Source organism: Syzygium oleosum, unplaced genomic scaffold (genome assembly GCF_021117445.2).
Source record: "Syzygium oleosum isolate NSW1041296 unplaced genomic scaffold, Sole_v2.1 Sole_v2.25, whole genome shotgun sequence".
Taxonomy (NCBI): Eukaryota; Viridiplantae; Streptophyta; class Magnoliopsida; order Myrtales; family Myrtaceae; genus Syzygium; species Syzygium oleosum.
Genome location: NW_026607509.1, coordinates 2,420,891 through 2,438,328, shown reverse-complemented (window position 1 = coordinate 2,438,328; position 17,438 = coordinate 2,420,891). Strand labels below are relative to the sequence as shown.

Sequence of the window (17,438 nt, the reverse complement as noted above, 5' to 3'; positions counted from 1 at the left end):
TGATACCAAATATAGAATATGAATATAATGACATTTAGTATCGGACATGTTAAGACTGTACACTTGTATGAATATTGATCCTAAGTATTAAAAGTGAGATACCTAATTTTCAAAAGGAAGAGAAGCTGGTGTTAAAGCAAGTTCGAAGTTTTCCAATTTTGTGTTGTACCAGAGCAAAGAGAGCTTCATATATTCAGCGGTCGAGGATGGGCAGCAACGAATTTCTGCTGCTTGAGTGTCATTTCAGAGAGATGAATCGAGAAAAAAAGTGCAACTTTGAATTTAAATTCGTCTACTTCCGTCAGGCTACACAATGACTGTTTGTCACGAATCAGAGTCCAAGGAGATGCTTTGCTTCGTCTACCAATATCTTGCTATGACAAGGATCATCAGGGGCCAAGCCATGAGCAAGAAAGATGGTCAATCGCTCTTATACACATCCCGCACGCACATTGTTTCACCAAAAATCAAGGCACGAACAAGCTCCGTCTTTGAAATGATGGAATCGATTCCGGTCCCTGACGATAAGTTCCCGATTGAAGACTTTCGAGATCAATTTAGTAGCCCTGTGGCAATCTTCACATACTCGTAGATTCTTCACTATCCGAATCGGTGCCTCAGCACCAATTTTTATGATCCCATAGGCAATAGCAAGCTTTTCGCTATGCCTGTGCAGCGCGCTCTCCTTTTCTTCTTCATCTATGTCGAACAGTGCATCATCGGTATTCCCAGTATATCCTACCAATCTTATCTTCATAACAATCTCCTCCCACTTCTTCTCGATCTTATGTATATCTGGGTGTGATTTGTCTCCCATCATAAATCTGTGCATTTTCCCGTCAATCTCGATCGCGCTAAACCCGGGTTCTTTCTTCACTCCCTTCTCTTTCATCATCCCTCTCATTATATTTACGCCTTCCCAATTGTTTGCTTTTGCATAGATATTAGAAAGTAGCACATAGTATCCACTGTGCTCCGGCAGCAGCCGGATCAAAGTCTTTCCAATCCGTTCAGCAATTTTGGCATTGCGGTGAATCCGGCAAGCTCCGATAAGTGCACCCCATATTGGAGCATTTGGCTTCACGGGCATTTCAAGAACAAACTTCTCAGCTTCTTTCAACTTTCCTGCTCGGCCTAGAAGATCCACCATACATCCATAATGCTCCAACCTCGGCTCAATTCCATGAACTCTCTTCATATTGTCGAAAATCTCAAAGCCCTTTCCCACCAATCCCCCATGGCTGCAAGCGGATAATATTGCCGTAAACGTAATGTCTGTAGGGACAATCCCTGCATCGAGCATTTTCGAGAAGTAATGAAGTGCCTTCTGAACATGGCCATGCATTGCGAATCCAGCGATTAGAGCCGTCCAGGTCAAAGCATCCCTTTCTTGAAGTTCCTCAAAAACACGAGTAGCTTTATCGATGCTTCCGCATCTGGCATACATGTCAACAACAGCTGTTCCGAGTGTCATGTTCAAGCTCAAGCTGTTTCTGATCAAATAGTTATAAGCTCTTTCGGCCAATTCCAACGCTCCCAAATGACCACATGAAGATACAACGCTGACCATGACTGTCTCGCTTGCCTTAACACCTTCCAGCTGAAGCGACTCAAACAGCTCGACGGCTTCCTCGAAACGACCGGCCTTCGTGTACCCATTTATCATGACACTCCACGTGAACATGTTTCGTTCAGGCATTCTATCGAACAGCCTACGCGCAGACACCACATCCCCGCACTTGCATAAACCCGATATCATGGTCGTCCAAGAAACCACATCTAAGCACTTCATGCTACGAAAGATTCGACCGGCGGCTTCGACATCCTCAAGCGATGAATACATGTGAAGCAACGAATTTTGCACGTGAACCTCTCCGTCAAACCCACGTTTTAGAGCCTGACAATGGGACTGAGAACCCGACACAAGAGAGATCAATCTGGTACAAGATTTGATCAGGAACGTGAAGGTCAGATTATCAGGGACCAAGCCAAGCCGGCACAGGTCAATGTACAAATCGATCGACCTTTCTGGGTTTTCACGATCCGAACATCCTCGGATCAACGCGTTGTACATGAAAAGATTGGGGCTTGGCACTTGAGAGAACACCTTGAGGGCATAAACCAGCGAGCTAGCATTCTTGAATAACGTGGTGTCTACGCAAAGAGCGATCACACGGCTCGTCGCGAAAACATCGAGGACGAGATGGGTCCTGATCATGTGGCCATGGATGATCTTCAGATCGGAGAGGCTGGAGCACGATTCAAGCAACAAGAGCTTCGGATTCTTCAGCCTCAAGGTCTTCAGTATAGAGCTGCTGCAGCCGTTCATCTGTCAGGTTCTAACATGTTTTGGTCGTTCAGAAGACGAAACAGTTCAAATGGAATGGCTTATATAGACTGAACTGTACTGAAAAGTCTCAAATTTGGAGGTCGTCAAGTGTCCGGTAGACAAAACAGTTAGCTTGCTGGTAGTGCAACACTCACTAGACAAGCCAAGGAAGTTGATTTTCTTGGTTTGGTGAGCGGGCGGGCCTGTAACCACCAGTGGTCGACCCGACTCGATCCTGGCCTGCCGAATGATCACGCCTAGCAAAAGCCGACGACGATATCACCAGAAAAGAAATTCAATGTCTCTCGGGCTCCAGGCTCGTTTAGCTTCAAATGCAAATTCACATGATGGCAAATCCATTCTCATCATCCACATTGAATCTTTATTATCAGATTACCAGATACTTGACTTCCTGTCACCTGATCTCTTTAACTATTGCAAATTCAGGATTCAGATATATTCAAGCGGTTAAGGATGACTGAAGAATAACTCCGACCAATAAATGTGATGAAATAATATTGAAAATTTTAGATTCAATAAATAATGGTGTACGACAAAATTTTCCAAGTTACAACAATGGGTATTACATAGGCAACTTCGATCTTCTTTCAAAACCTCCGGTGTTCTCAGGAAATTAGAAACCGGGGGTGAAAAATCGCCGCACGCGTAGAAATCCATTAAACTGCAGGTCTCCAGGATTGTAAACTTGAATCTCCTCTAAATAGGATGTGACAGTTGAGTAACTTGATATTCTAGAAAGAGAACTTGAAGGCACCGGCCTTAGAATCTGTTACTGAATCCCAGAAAGAAGGTTTCTTCTGCAACGCCGCCTTCTCCTCTGCTTCGAGCATCAGCTGATCAATCTTTCCTGGAAACTTGGCATCGATTGCATTTTTAAACTTATCGTGAAGATTCACCCGATCCCTTGTTCCAGAGACTAGTGTGCTGGCATTCGGCTTCTTCAAGAAATCCAACACATTCAACAAATTACTCCTGCAGCAGAGAAGATCCATGAAAAATTTTAAGTAGATTGACTACATATTCACCCAAAAATAGCAGCAGCATCTACCAACCCCATTTATTTAAGGAATGTAAGATCAAGCTCTGGGTTCTTCCGCATGGTCTAAACTTCATACAAGAGCCTATATCCTTTGAGTAAAACAGAAAATTTAATGTCACGGTTAAACCAAGTAATCACCATCAGGGATAGTATTATTTCCCATAGTGCCAACCCGAAATATGTCAAGTAATACAACTAAAGGGGCACCTCTTCTCATGCACTGATGATGATGTGCACACTAAAGGATTCTACAACCACCATTCCACACTACTGAACCCCCATTTACATGGATGTTCAGAAGCACAATCTCTTCAAATCTTCGAAAGGGAAAAAAAGAACAACGAACTATGCTATACAGATGTGGCAAAAACAAAAAAAAAAATTGCTATACAAAGTTAAATCCCTTTTTATCCGCAGAAGTTTTCAGAACTAACTCCAAAAGTGCTTATAAGAAGATCTATCTTCCAATTCTTTGAAACCGGAATAACTATATCCTCTATCTAATCCTTAAAACCACCATTCCACACAACTGAACCTCCAGATACATTGATGTTCAGATGCATAATCTCTTCAAATCTTCAAAAAAATAAGGACAGAACAATGAGCTATGCTATACAGACGTGGCAAAAAGAAGAAGGCTAAATCCCCTTTCATCTGCAGAGATTTTTGGACATCACTCCAATAGTGCTTATAAGAAGATCTCTCTTCCAATTCCTTGAAACCGGAATTACTATATCTCTGACAACTTATCAAACTGCTAAAACTCACATGAAAAAAATGTAACCACTTGACTCTACAGTCTCTGTGTTTGATTCAAAAGAAATAAATTTCCACAACTACCTCATGGAGATCATCTATGTTACTGATGCAAACAGATATGAGGCTCACATGACAGGCCCAGATGTCATATGATCAGATATATTATGTTTTAGGTTATAAGAAGCAAACATTAATCTTTTACTGGAAGGAGTGCACAAGAGTGGACTTACGAGCTGACGTAATTCTGCGTGATAGCTATGGACTCCTCCAAGTTAATCACCAAATGCCACCATCCACGAGGCACAAAGATCACCTCTCCGGTCTTACAGATACACTCAACGGGCTTCTTTTTCCAACTCTTTGTGGCCCCATAAAAGTTCATGAACCACTCGATTATTGAAACGGGACACGCTACCTCTGCTCCATCAGGGCTCGGATGAACCCCTGGAGGAACGACATCAGGAGGGAATAACAGCCATTTCTTAGACCCCGTGATCACCGCATTCCAAGCTGAGGTCGAATTGGGATCTATATGAAACGACGAACCAGAACCAGATGGTCCAATTATAATCCATCGATAGTCTGGCCTCTCATTGCCCAAAACACCAAACAAATCCTCCCTAAAATATACGGGAACCTCATAGTCCGACCCCAGAACCGGCACTTTCTCCCCAAATTTCGGGTCGAACAAGTACAATGGTCTTTCTTCCCTGACTTGATCCGAATAGTGAAAATAGTCTTCCAGTCTCATCTCCACAGGACCAACCGAAAAGCGGACACCCGCGCATGTTTTAACCAAATAATCCCTGTTCCATTTCTCCAATGCCAACCAACCATCCATACAACCTTCCAACAAAACCGGCTTATTCGGCTCCTCGAAGCTCCTCACGAACTCTTCAACAGAAACCCCTCTCTTCCTAACTATATTATCCCTCTCGAGCCACTCGGGCTTCATCTCGAGGTTGGCACAGAGCCAACTCTGGAAGATATAATCCGAATAAAAATCCCGAATCTCCAAACCCAAATCCCCGACTCTACCCACATCAAACGAAGGATGACAACCGGCCACATAAGTAGATTTCCAGGACCCATTGTACGAGAAATCGCCACCCAGAGCCTCCAGGACGAGGTTCCGCCAAAGAGGCTCGTGGTTACAGAATATATAGAACGACTTACTGACAGTGGCCAAAATCCCCAACTGGGTACCGCTCAGAAGCCCCAGAATTTCAAGCAGCAGCTCGTCGGTCAACTTCTGGAGGGTACCCAGTCCGGCGTTTCTCGAGTTGGCGGCGCTCGGGCTGAGGAAGAGATTCCCTAGGGGTTGGACGCCGTGCGCGTTCGACCGACCCGAGCTCTTGAGGTGGAAACCCAGCTCCCCATCTTCTTCTTCTTCTCCTCCTTCTCCTTCTTCTTCTTCCGGGACGTTTTCAAGCTGGTGCGGTGGTTGTCGCAGTCCGTCAGCGACAGTATCATCATCGCATCGCCTTCTGGGAACAGCGTCTGATCTCGTGGCGCGAGTCTTGCGTCGGGTTTTGCGGTTCTTCTTCCTCTTCCTGGAGGGACTAGAGAGCAGAGTCCGGAGACGAAGCATCGCTCGCGACGGCGACGAAGAGACGGACGCCGAGCACGGAGGTTTTCGAGGGTTCTAGTCGGCTACGGTTAAGAGGGTGTGGACGGGCCGGTCCAACCGGTCCCGGTTCTCTTGATAAACCCGGTGGAGAGAGATGAGACAGGTTTTATTGGGTCAAGCCTAATATGAGATCTTCTGGGTCTTCGAATGAATCCCATCGGATCCGGAATACACGAACTCAATTCACACGAGATGGAGAAGATGGACGTGGGAAAAAACCATCTTTTTGCAAATTTCCAATAGCATTAATCGCAGCTTGACAAGGCCCGCTAAGGCGTCGACTGTCCTCTTGCTAATCGATTTCTAAAAACCCGCTCGAATGATGAACCGTCTGTCCGGGTCGAAACAGCCACAAGTCGCGAACAGGTATGTTACTGGTGAATCTACTTATGATCCGAACAATGCAAATGGACAAACGAGCAGCTCGACTCGGGGGAATGCTAACATTATCATCTCGAGACCGCAGTATTGCTCAGGATTCTTCTTCTTGTGTAAATCTTGGTTTATGCAGATAAACGCATTTGTGATTGTCCGTGCGAAATGTCCAAGGTTTGCGTAGTGAAATGACTAGTAAAAAAGAAGTAAAAAGCTCCTAAAGATGAGTACATTTAGAGCATCAACCAACAGGCCAGTACGTGCACATGGGCAATCCAACGCTCGTCCAGCAAGAAAACAAGAACCAAGTAATATCATGAAATGTCTCCTCTTGTCCATGATGTTACTTTGGAAACACCCCCGACCAGGACAAAGAGGCAAACATCATACGATCTTTTAAGAATGAAAGTACTGGGCCTTCCGTGCTCTTATGGATGCGATTCGTCAGTCGGCGAAGTTTCCCTCCCCTTTCACAGATGAGGCGAACTTCTCTATCGTAGCAAGCTAACAGAAATCACATGAGCAAGATATCGGCAGATTTGTCTATAGTTAGACAAGTAACAAGAGAAGTTATGCCGTATGAGCACTTCATGACAAAGGTGCCATATCGTGAATTTATAGCCGTGTAACTTGCAATATGTAACGTTAATCAGAATAATCTCATTCATACTTCTCTGTGGCTGTGAAAGGCCTCCATGAACCGTTTGGATATATCAACACACGGTCACGTCAACAAGTTTGAAAGTTTCAAGACTTTCCAGATGAAAACACAAGGATGCTGTGTTGGGATACTACGGAAATTCAAATAATACGAGTTCGGAGGCCTATGAAAGCTAGTGCTTTTGCGGAAACCGTCACTACAACATAACTCCAGATGATAACGCAATTCATGACACTCCTCGCAGTAAATGAATGGGAATTTCTCAACTACCGCTCCCCTCATGAAAGCAGCAAGTCTAAATATCTAGTTTCTCTTCCAAGAATCCCCGTTCACAGTTGAAGCATTCCCAATATCCACTAATCTCTCCAAGTCTCTATCAAAATGCAAATATGCTAGAAGTAAGAACACACAAAGTACCACATCCGTTTCCTTCCACTGAACTGAGAAGTTTATGTAGCAGTATTATCCTTCTCAAAATGACAAATAAAAAGAATGTCGCTATGGAGAATTTTCCCAGCTGGACTGCCCGAAATTTGTTCATCGCAATCCCCAGCTTTTGCATCTCATATATGCACACGAGAACACATTGAACGACTAGATAGTACGGAACCAAAATTAAAGGGTCCTAAAAAAGATTCGAAATCAGACATTTCAATAAAAACTGACAAATATATACAATATGAACCCTCAAATGAGAACACTGAAAGTATAGACTAGCTATGTGATGGGGAAAAAGAATACAGGCACTGCACATTTAAGTGGAAATGTTACAAGAATAAGCAATGTACAGGGAGGAGTACCATAGAATGGTACCTCGGTGTTGAAATCCAACAAATCATATGGGCAAGCGTGTGCTTACGCAGTATATGTGATTCACTCACCAAGCAGCAACTCAATCTTTAGATCTCGAAAAAATAATACAAACTAACACCGCACAAAGCCATCCAATTTCAGCATGAAGAAGGAAGCCATGAATAGAGAGCAAATACTAGAAAGCAGACTTACTAAATCCACTTCCCATATATGAGCACAAGCTTGCAATACGTAGAAAAACTTCAAAAACTGCTTTCAAACTTGCGTACTTGTAAGACATCTCCCCAGCCTGATTCGGGGACTTTTATCCAAAGCCAACAGCAAACCGATATTGCTTGCTGCTAATCCAAACATATACCTGCAACGGAATGTTATGCAGGACTAATATCAGTGATCTGGGTTTGAAACATGAGACTTCACATAGTGCAACAATTGTTGTATTTAGCCGGATGATTATAACAAAGGCTCCATAAGCAAGCGGGGAAAAAGAAAAAAAAAATTAGATTGTACAAAACACAGCTTTCTAAAATGAAATATCATTATTCTGCTGCCCTTAATCAATAGCATCAGTGCATAATTACATTACTGTCTTCAAGCCTCAACTAAACAATGTACGAATCACTACTATTCACTTTTTCCTAATTACGTTACTGTCTTCAGGGTTCAATTAACACTACTATTTACTTTTCCTACATGTCATGCCAAGGTCCCTCGTATTTGCTGCTCCCTGGTAAAGACTTTCTTTTTCCATGTTTCACTATATCACAGTATAGTTAATTGAGTTCTTCAGTGAATTCTTTTCTAATGTGGAAGTTTTCCATGCATCACATGAGCTGCACTATGCATCTCAAAATTAATACCCAGTCAGGGGGTAGTTCTGCAATCACATCTCTCCATTCATGTAAAATGTAGTTGACAGGATACTTCTCAACTTTAGGAGGTGTTCAAAACAAAAGCAACAAATAAGAAAAGAAATGACGTAAAGAGTTAGTTGTCCGATCACATAAAGCCATTTCTGCCATGTCCTCCGCGCTATATCGTATATTTAAAAAATAATGATCCTTGGAAGTTCAGTCCAAATCATTCATCAGTTTACCGACATAACATGATCAGAAACTCCAGGAAATTGGTAACTAATTTGAGCTCTGCTCAGTGCAACTGAAGGATACAAAGAAGAGGAAAGCTGCTGGAAAGAAAGACAGCCAATTCAAATAAGAGTGCAGGACTAGAAAACAACTCACTTGCTTCTACGAGCCTTCTTCCTCCAAAAGACAAAGGACACAATCCACTGGATAAATTGAAAGAGGAAAACATTCAGGATATGCGGCGACATTCAAGCAAAACCCATATGTATCTAATGATAATGCTAAAACTTTTGAGCATTGATTTTTTTAAGCTCATTCTAGTTTAAGCAAAAAGCAATGAACATGGATGCCCAAAAGTGACATGTTGGTGAAACTATCATCTTGTAGATGCATGAAGGGACATATGGAGATATCTTAAAGGTCAAGCTATTATACCTATTCCAGTTGGATGAATAGAAATAACTAAGCCTGAAGTAACAACTATTGAACAGATGACTAATCAAAGAAATTAGTCATGATATGAGCACACCATTCGTGTATGCAGAGAGCAGCCTACCTTAAAAATTGACATAAAAGAAAAGGTTTTAAGGACCGATGGCTTTGCCACAGGCATCCTTCTTTCCGGAGACATTTCCTTGCACAAATGTTGAGCTATTTCTTTCAATAATACCAGCTGCGCTTTATCCGTACGCATTGAAATGATTGCCTGCCTCATCGATTCCCTGTCGGCCTCAAGTGCCTGAAGCCTCATATAGAGCTTCATAATATCCGGATCTCCAATTTCAGCTGGATTCGTCGATTCCCGCGGAGTAGTCATATAATCATCACAGATCCCAACTACTGGTTTGGGCTGTGTCATACCATTATGAACAGAGTCGATGGTATAAATTCTATCACTCATGTCATCTCCAGGTTCTGATGTTCTGTCCAGCGTTCTCAAGTTAGAGTAATCCTCTTTTCGAGATATATACTCCATTCTCTTGATGCTAATGTTGGGTCGGGGAGAATCCTTAGCCAACTCAGAACCACTATCCCTTCCCAATCCTAGAAAGGAACTTGAACTGTCATTGGAAAACCTCCTCAGGTGCCTTGGCCTTCGAGGAGATTGACCAACCATGACCTTCTCTAAGGTGTTTTTTGCACCAGGGAGATTGCCATCCAACTGATCATTGCTAGTACTTCTCTCCATTTGGCAAATTCTATGCTCCAAGTCCCTCAAATCCTCCTGACCACGAGGGGTCTCGCCAAATGGATATTTCTCAACATCAGTGTCATCATTCTCACCTTCTAAAGGACCATAATTCTCATTTAAATTGCATCTCAAGGGAGGATAATCATATGGATGATATTCCAATGGACCATCAAAGTTCTCAAGCATGCTCTGGCTCCGGCTATACCCACGACTCCTCTCACCATCCGCCTCTGCCTCAGTAAGTCCATAACTCATCATTCTATGCTTGTAAGCCTGCACTTCACACGTCAGGGATTGAATTGCTTGCTCTCTCTTGTACAACAATTCCTCCAGTGCTGTCAGCTCCTGCTGATCATGTCCCATCTTCTCCTCTGCGAAACGCTTGAATTGCCGAGCTTCCATTTGGATCTCCGCCTTCTCCCTCTGCAACCTCAAAATCATGGACATGGCCTCATTTGCAGCTGACGAAGAGGCATTCCTCTCCTCATCCAGTTCAGCAGACAACTCTTCTATTACCTGCTGTTGATTGCCAACCATTTCACGCAGCGCAATAATCTCATTCTCTGCTTGCACCCTGGCCACAGATGCGATTTCCAACGCAGGCACAAAGAATCTATTGCCATCTTCATACTCATCATATTTTCGTTTCACCGAACGAAGCCAAGTTCCAGAATAAGGGCCCAACGAAGAGCAACTACACCCGCAGCTACAACATTGGGCTAAATCTGTCAGAGGTATTAGCGCATCTGACTCCATAAACTTGGAGCATTAAACCCCAAAAGTATTTCAAATTCTTCCCAACTACTTCACCTCGCAATCCAAAACAAATTATTCAGAGCAATGGATCTCTCCAAATTCACCTCTCTCGATTCTAGATTCGTCAGCGACAATTTTCCTTCCCTCTTTAGCTCCACCTACCAGCAATTCCTCTCAGATCTACATAATGCCACAGAAACCCTTTGGAGATCAGTCATAATTAGCAAAACAACCAATCAAGCGTTCGATATATTAAGAGGAAAAGATCAGCGCCAGCATTTTTCACGAGATCATGATACACATATGACAAAAAGCAGTCCTTTTCCCGAGCTCAAACTACATGCGATTTCAAAACCATTTCTTGCCTCGCGCTCAAAACTAATCTTTTTTGCGATGAAAACCTTCTGACGACGGAAAGAGAAGCTCAAATTCAAATCTTTTTCAGGAGAGAAAAACAAGAAGCCGTACCCGCAAGCCGATAATCTCCGAAGCGGACGCCAAAAACGGACCCAGATGAAGGAAACAAGAACCTCGCCCCCCCTCGGCAAAGAGCTGACAAATGGAGGTGGAATTCTTCCCGCGACAACGTGATCCGAGAAAACCCAGATGAATCTTCACGCCGCAGCCCAACAAGAATGCCCGCGAAAGGAAGAAAGAAGAGATTTTCCACCGCTTTCTCGGGAAAAAAAAAAACAAGAAAATGGGCATTCAGCGGGAAGGACCCCAGTGTTTTGGAGGGAAGGAAGATGGACCCAGGGAGAGGGAGAGAGAGAGAGAGAGAGAATTGAGAAACCCTAAAGATTTTCTTGAATAGTGTCTTGCTGTTCTTGGAGCTTCTGCCTCGATGGGCGTGTCGTGTCGTTGTTACAGTTGAGAGAGAAACAGCCGAAAAAATAGGGCGGGGTTGGCGTTTGTCGTTGGAAGGAACAGCGAAGCGGAAGATGGAAATCGGATGGTTTGGATTGGATTAGAGCAGGAACAAGATTTTGATTTGCCATTAAGACATCGTTCCTGATGATCCTTATTATCTCCGGCTTCCCTTTTTCGGCACACGATGATCTGTGTTGTTTACCTAATTTTAATTGCTCGGATTTCACAACCAAAACACCCCCAGCCCCCCAAAAATAAAAATAAAAAAAAGAAAGAAAATGAGAACGCGTTTTTTTTTCCTTTTTCTTAAATTTTAAATGTTGGGGGTGTGGTGTGTGCTGAATTTTCAAAGCTTGTCTTTTAAATTTCTATTTTTGGGATTCTTTTGTGAATTGATATGAATCCCCCTTTTTAGAGTTTGTTTGTTTGCCTCCCTATTGGATTTGGATTTGGATTTGTTGACACTCCCCTCTTTTTCTATGAAATTGTTGGGCAGACTACGTGTGGGATGACCGCTTCATCCTCAAGAAGATTGGCTGAACATTTTGAGGGGGGCAAAAGTGTAAGTATATCCAAGAAAAAGATAGCAGCTTCCTCCCCCGTTCACCAAATCCAAAATTCATGATGGGCACGAAGCATCCTGCCACTCGTACCATGAATTGGTCTAAAGATTGATAATAGCTAATGTCTTGAAATTAAGGAAAAAAAATAGGATTTCATAAAGAAATTGGATTTCGTTGGGATTCGTAAAGCCGAATGGCAATTGAGTAATATGTCATTATTTAAAATAAAGTTCAACACTTTATAGGTATCAAAAGAAAGGATACTTATTCCATCCAAAAAGAAAGCTAAAAGCATCTAGTGTTTTTCTTTTTGTTGGTTTAATGTGATGGATTTTAACTTATCATATCAAAACGACCCGCCGTTAAATATAGACCAAATAAGTAAATACCATGTTTAGTTAGATTGACACTCTACGAAATCTTGGTAATTTTTAACCGATATCTTTCCATCAATCATTCATCTCATGCTTGCAAGTGTCTACATCGTAAAGAAGTCACCCCCCATAGATGGATCAGATTATTAAATGCTCAAATGATTCATTCAGGTGCTGCAATAGGTTTACTACTAGTTCTCTTAGATTCTTAATCATGAATATTGATGGCGAATCCATCAAAACAGTGCAAGTTCAGCTCCCAGGAGGCATCGTTGTCCTGTTGTAAGCATTTTAACCAAGATATTACATATTTTGTTAGCCAAATACCTGGCTTGATTGCAAATTGCTCATTAATTTGGTAAATGCCCTGTTCATCTTTACATCAGAAGAGGGTTCCACGTATGACCCATTTCGACATGATCATGGTCTGTACTTGTAGTTTACGTTTACTTTCCCTATCTGATAACCATTTTTTCCTTAAAAAAAACAAAAGAAAGAAAAGAATTTCAGCTATTGGAGGTCTTCTCTGTCATGTTGCTCAAACTATCATTGTGAATGATGAAGCTCAATTACTTCCGGCTGTTGTTGCACTTACAAAATTCGTCCCTTTTCTTAAACTTCCTTTCTCTAAGGAGTAATGCGTGGCTTTTTGGTTGTCCGTTGATGATCAGGCTTCTTGTTTCTCTATGCCCTTCTGAGGTGGTACAACTTGCTACAGAAGATCTGGTTGGGCTTCCAGAGATAGAGAAGCATGGTTTTAGGCCAGGGAGGTGATATTTGCGCTTTCGGTAGATTGTTTTCATCGCAAGTGAGAGCACTAGGGCGAAGAGCTGTCCATGGTCACTTGAATCTGTTGACACTAAAATAATAATCAGCATAGACGCTGAGTCGGCTTTAATGCCGAATCTGGTGTATAATGGAAATCAGCCATCTTCCGAAATACGTTTGGATAAAATTCGGAAACATGCTGGGAAGCAAGCGTGAATGGCATCATATCCCGAATTCGGTAATTGGTGAAGATCGGGATATTTACCGAAACATGGAAAGTCATAGTTCGGGAGTTTGTAAAAAAAAAAGAGCATTGGAGCCATTATGCCTCGGGACGTTGACTCTTTCCCGAAATTCGGGAAGTCTATACTTCGGGAATATACCGAAATTACAGAAAATCGGTAAAGATGAATCACGGCCCAGCCACGTGAATCATGATAGCAGGAAGTTATGAGTAAAAAGCGGAGATGATGAGCACGAGCAGATCGTGGGGAGTTACTTGTCCAAATTTGAAGTCGTCCCAGTGGTTGAGATCAAGTTTTGGCGGATAATGAAATTGAAAAACGTGGTTAGATAAGGCAGTTATTGGAAGCGCCAATATTCAAAGTTTGAAAACATAGAAGTAACCGACAAGCAGTTACAGGATATGAGGAGATACAAATACTTAGAAGAAAGAAGGAGGAAGGAGGATCAAGAACAATGCAAAAACACTCAAGCTTATCTGCACTTTAGTTTTCTCTGTACCTTTACTTCCTGCGTTTACAACTTCCTGCAACTTTAGTTAACTTTCAAGTCCTTTACAGCTTCCATAGGAGTATTGTAACGTAGCTTGGAACTTTATTGATCTCAGATCCATTTTCAATCCATTCGAATTCTATCCGTTCCATATAATCCTGTGCCACACTCTGTTTTTTTTTTTTCCCACAACTCTCCTAGAAATCAAGCCACATAACCTATCTTAATAAAAACCGAAAATCAAAGTTTAGGTGAAAGGTATTCCTCGTCGTGAAACGAGCGAACAGAATCTCAGTAATTCTTTCCAGAGCCTCTCATTTAGAGCTGATTTATGGAGGGATTCATTTGCCATTATTTGTTCTTTCATTGAGTTGAGCCTTTACAACTTGAACGAGTATAATTTCTTCATGTCACATTGGCATATTTAGTTCTCGCATTCAACTGGGGCCATGGTTGAAAACCTGCCAAAACCTTGTCTTGTGTTGTAATTTTCAAAGACAAGTCCAACTCTTCACTACAAGTGGCATTAATGTGAGTTATAGTATATATCATCTTAAAGGGTTTTAACCTACCTTTTGTTCTATGCCGAAATAACAGACTCGATTGCCCAGTTCAATATTCAACATTGTTGATGCCCCACAAGCTTTGCTAGCTTTCAGTTCATATAAAGATGTCCTTGGTCTCTATAACTTATTGTTAAATTATAGTTAAGTTTAGGCCTGTGTGTCAGCATATGCCCCATCTATCCGAAAGGCATCTATTAATTGTTTTCAGTACTTAAAATTTTCTTGTCACGGGTCCTGAAATCAAAGGTTTTGGCAGACCTTTCTTGACGTTGCTGACTGGGGTGGACGTTCCTGTATTATATTCGCCAATTCCATTCGAGAATGCTGCTGTGTCTGCTCGCGACTTGCTATAAGATTGAATTCATAAAATGTGATATATAGACTGTTCTCACGTGCCTTCTTTTGAAAATTAGAAAGAGACTAAAAATTTCGAAGTAATTTCCTTGCCGTCTTTTCGCAGTTATCTGACCTGCAAAATTGTTGTTGCATGCCCTGTTTCCATTGATGTAATTCATGGCTATGGCAGGTCCTACATTCCACTGTTATTTTCAGGTGAGATTCATGGAGATGAGACCAGCCAATCGTGTTGCTGATTCAATTAAAGAAGACAGTAGCTTGGGTGGTGACTTTACTGCTGGCCTTGGCTATAGGTCAACTTGGTCTGTAAAAAAGTTTGAGGTACTGCAAAGTTTCTTAAACAGCTTCACTGTCTCCTGCTCAACTTCGACGGTATGATGGTGATGGCTAAGCAGATCTGGAGATCTTATCTACTTAACGACGGATTCCCCAGCTCTCATTCTTTCTCATTTCTTTCTGTTGTATGTTACATGCTAGAGTAACTCATAAGTGTCTTCAAGTGTGGGGGAAGATTGATGTACATTATTGTATGATTTAAGCTCTGACCTAGTAAAAGAAACAAACGCCACGAAAAAAAAAATAAATCTAAGTGGTCAGCTTCAGCCTTCATCTCTTGTGACGAAGTCTTCGTTACCGAGCCATTTCATCTTTTTATTTGAAGCTTCGATTCGAGTAAAACATTGAGATTATGCTTACATCAAGCATTTCAACATGGAGGATGACGACATGTCCGACATGTCCATTTGCTCGGTCGAACTTTACTCCGGTCCATCGGCAACGATCTTCGCTGTTCCAAGAAGAAAGGAGGAGAGTGTGTATGAGAGATTTTGTCCGAGCTGGAGCAGAACATCCCTTTCTTCTTCAAATCAAATGGAGGAGGAGCTTCTATTTTTGCACATGCATATACGCGCATTGTTGAATATTAATAGCTTACTAGTACAAGCACTTTCCCACTATCAAGTCCCGCCATGAATAATGATGAAATGGAAAACAAAATGCATATTTCATGCAAAAGCCACTCGATTAGGCTTCAAATTTTTGGCTCAGGTATATTTATTGAAAGTTTGGAAAGTTGTTTTCGACCGGGCTCCTAAGAGTAGACATAGCGCAGTTATAGAGAGGAAAAGAATGTGACAGTGAATTGAACCGATTATTCTCATACATCACTGTGTAATTTAGGGCTGTCAAAGAAAGTTGAACCGGTACAAGTTCTCAATTTCTCGAGGACTGAAGAAGTAGAAAGATGGGCGTGTCTGGTTTGGTCTTTGAGTGAGAGTGTCCACGGTTCGATTCGTTTCGGGGTTCCACGATGCACGAACCTAATGGGATGTGTGCATGTTTTGATCTGGATCGTGACACAGACCAAAGAGGGATTTTGGGCATTTTGGGATAATCGCACCCCCGTATAGCGCTGGGCTAGGTTCTCCTCATGTGGCCCAGCTCATCGTCATGAAAAAAAACTCACACAAAAGTAAGAGGAGAGGGCTAAACAGGCAGGGGAGATAGTAGAAAAAGGAAAAAAAAAAAAAAAAAGGAGAGAGACCGAGGTTTTGATGGTAAAATCTGTCGGAATCGGTTGAAATTTTAGTACGTTGTTCGTGAGATCAAGAGTTACAAAGTGAATGGCTATATTCTTTGAAATTCTTTTTCAAATTGTCTCTCAATTTCTCCGACATTTCTCCGACAGTAGTAAAAATTTCTTGCTCATTTTATTTTTTTTGTGTTAATCAACTTTTGTGGTGATAATATATTGATATATTGTTGATATATCGAGCCTCTAGCTGTGTCACAAGAAATGAAGTATTGCGCATCCTATTCTTGATGGTCAGTGGAAGTTTTGAGCGGTCTTGTGATTTTTCCCACATTGGATTTTCCACGTTAAAAATTTGTGGGTGTTGTTGGTCGAGTTTTGGAGAAAATATTAATTCTAGACAGACTTAAGTATTTAGTGAATTGTTGGCTTTCTCCCTAGCAATATACCTACTCTGTAAATTTATAGAATCTCAATTGATTCATCGAATGTCCCTAGACTATGACTTTGGAACACTTTGTTATTAGCTATTCAAATTATTGTGGTGAGTTCGAATTAGTTTGCTTCGGATCGTTGATGGTTTTAGGTTTCCTCACCAAAGAGCAGGAGCCGAAGTTCCGATTGAGGCTGCCCCACTTGTCCAGATATATACACTTGACAGGCTGATAGGATTGTATCCTTATTTTAACATGCCGGTACCCGTACACTCAGCCCTCCTAATTTCCCCCTGAATCTTTTTCTTCCTTAGGAGGTGGGAATACCCTCTATGTGTTTAACGTCCGAGAGATGTCGAGGTCCGCATGAAGTCTCAGACGAAGTAGTTTAACCTCTTACTTAGGAAGAAGGAACACTTTGTTATTAGCTATTCAAATTATCGTGGTGAGTCCAAATTAGTCTGCCCACCTTTTTCCTTGTGTCTTAAGCCACAGCCACAAGACAACATAAATATTCTCAGATAAACGGGAGAACAGGAACAAGACCATCAAAACTCAAAGGTCTCATGGCCCATCAGAT

At 41.9% G+C, this 17,438-nt stretch overlaps 3 protein-coding genes across 4 annotated transcripts; all 3 read right to left on the bottom strand.

The window, feature by feature from the left end:
- Positions 1–147: 147 nt before the first annotated feature.
- LOC115671411 (pentatricopeptide repeat-containing protein At5g06540) lies at positions 148–2,441 on the bottom strand. Its single transcript, XM_030592967.2, has one exon. It carries the CDS (start codon positions 2,327–2,329, stop codon positions 458–460), a length of 1,872 nt encoding a protein of 623 aa, XP_030448827.1. The 5' UTR covers positions 2,330–2,441; the 3' UTR covers positions 148–457.
- A 502-nt stretch (positions 2,442–2,943) lies between these two features.
- Positions 2,944–6,017, bottom strand: LOC115671413 (arginine-specific demethylase JMJ22). Its single transcript, XM_030592968.2, has 2 exons — positions 4,379–6,017; positions 2,944–3,322 (listed from the first exon to the last, which is right to left on the bottom strand). Exons 1-2 carry the CDS (start codon positions 5,737–5,739, stop codon positions 3,082–3,084), a joined length of 1,602 nt encoding a protein of 533 aa, XP_030448828.1. The 5' UTR covers positions 5,740–6,017; the 3' UTR covers positions 2,944–3,081.
- Positions 6,018–7,536: 1,519 nt separating this feature from the next.
- On the bottom strand, positions 7,537–11,730 carry LOC115671414 (myosin-binding protein 7). 2 transcript variants are annotated; one of them, XM_030592969.2, is made up of 4 exons: positions 11,129–11,729; positions 9,269–10,840; positions 8,869–8,915; positions 7,537–7,985 (listed from the first exon to the last, which is right to left on the bottom strand). In XM_030592969.2, the coding sequence occupies exons 2-4, from the start codon at positions 10,658–10,660 to the stop codon at positions 7,883–7,885; spliced, it is 1,542 nt and encodes a 513-aa protein (XP_030448829.1). In that variant the 5' UTR covers positions 10,661–10,840; positions 11,129–11,729; the 3' UTR covers positions 7,537–7,882. The 2 variants fall into 2 exon arrangements, with proteins under 2 accessions (XP_030448829.1, XP_056158753.1); XM_056302778.1 differs by lacking the exon at positions 8,869–8,915 and having other exon boundaries at positions 11,129–11,730.
- Between the last annotated feature and the right edge of the window lie 5,708 nt (positions 11,731–17,438).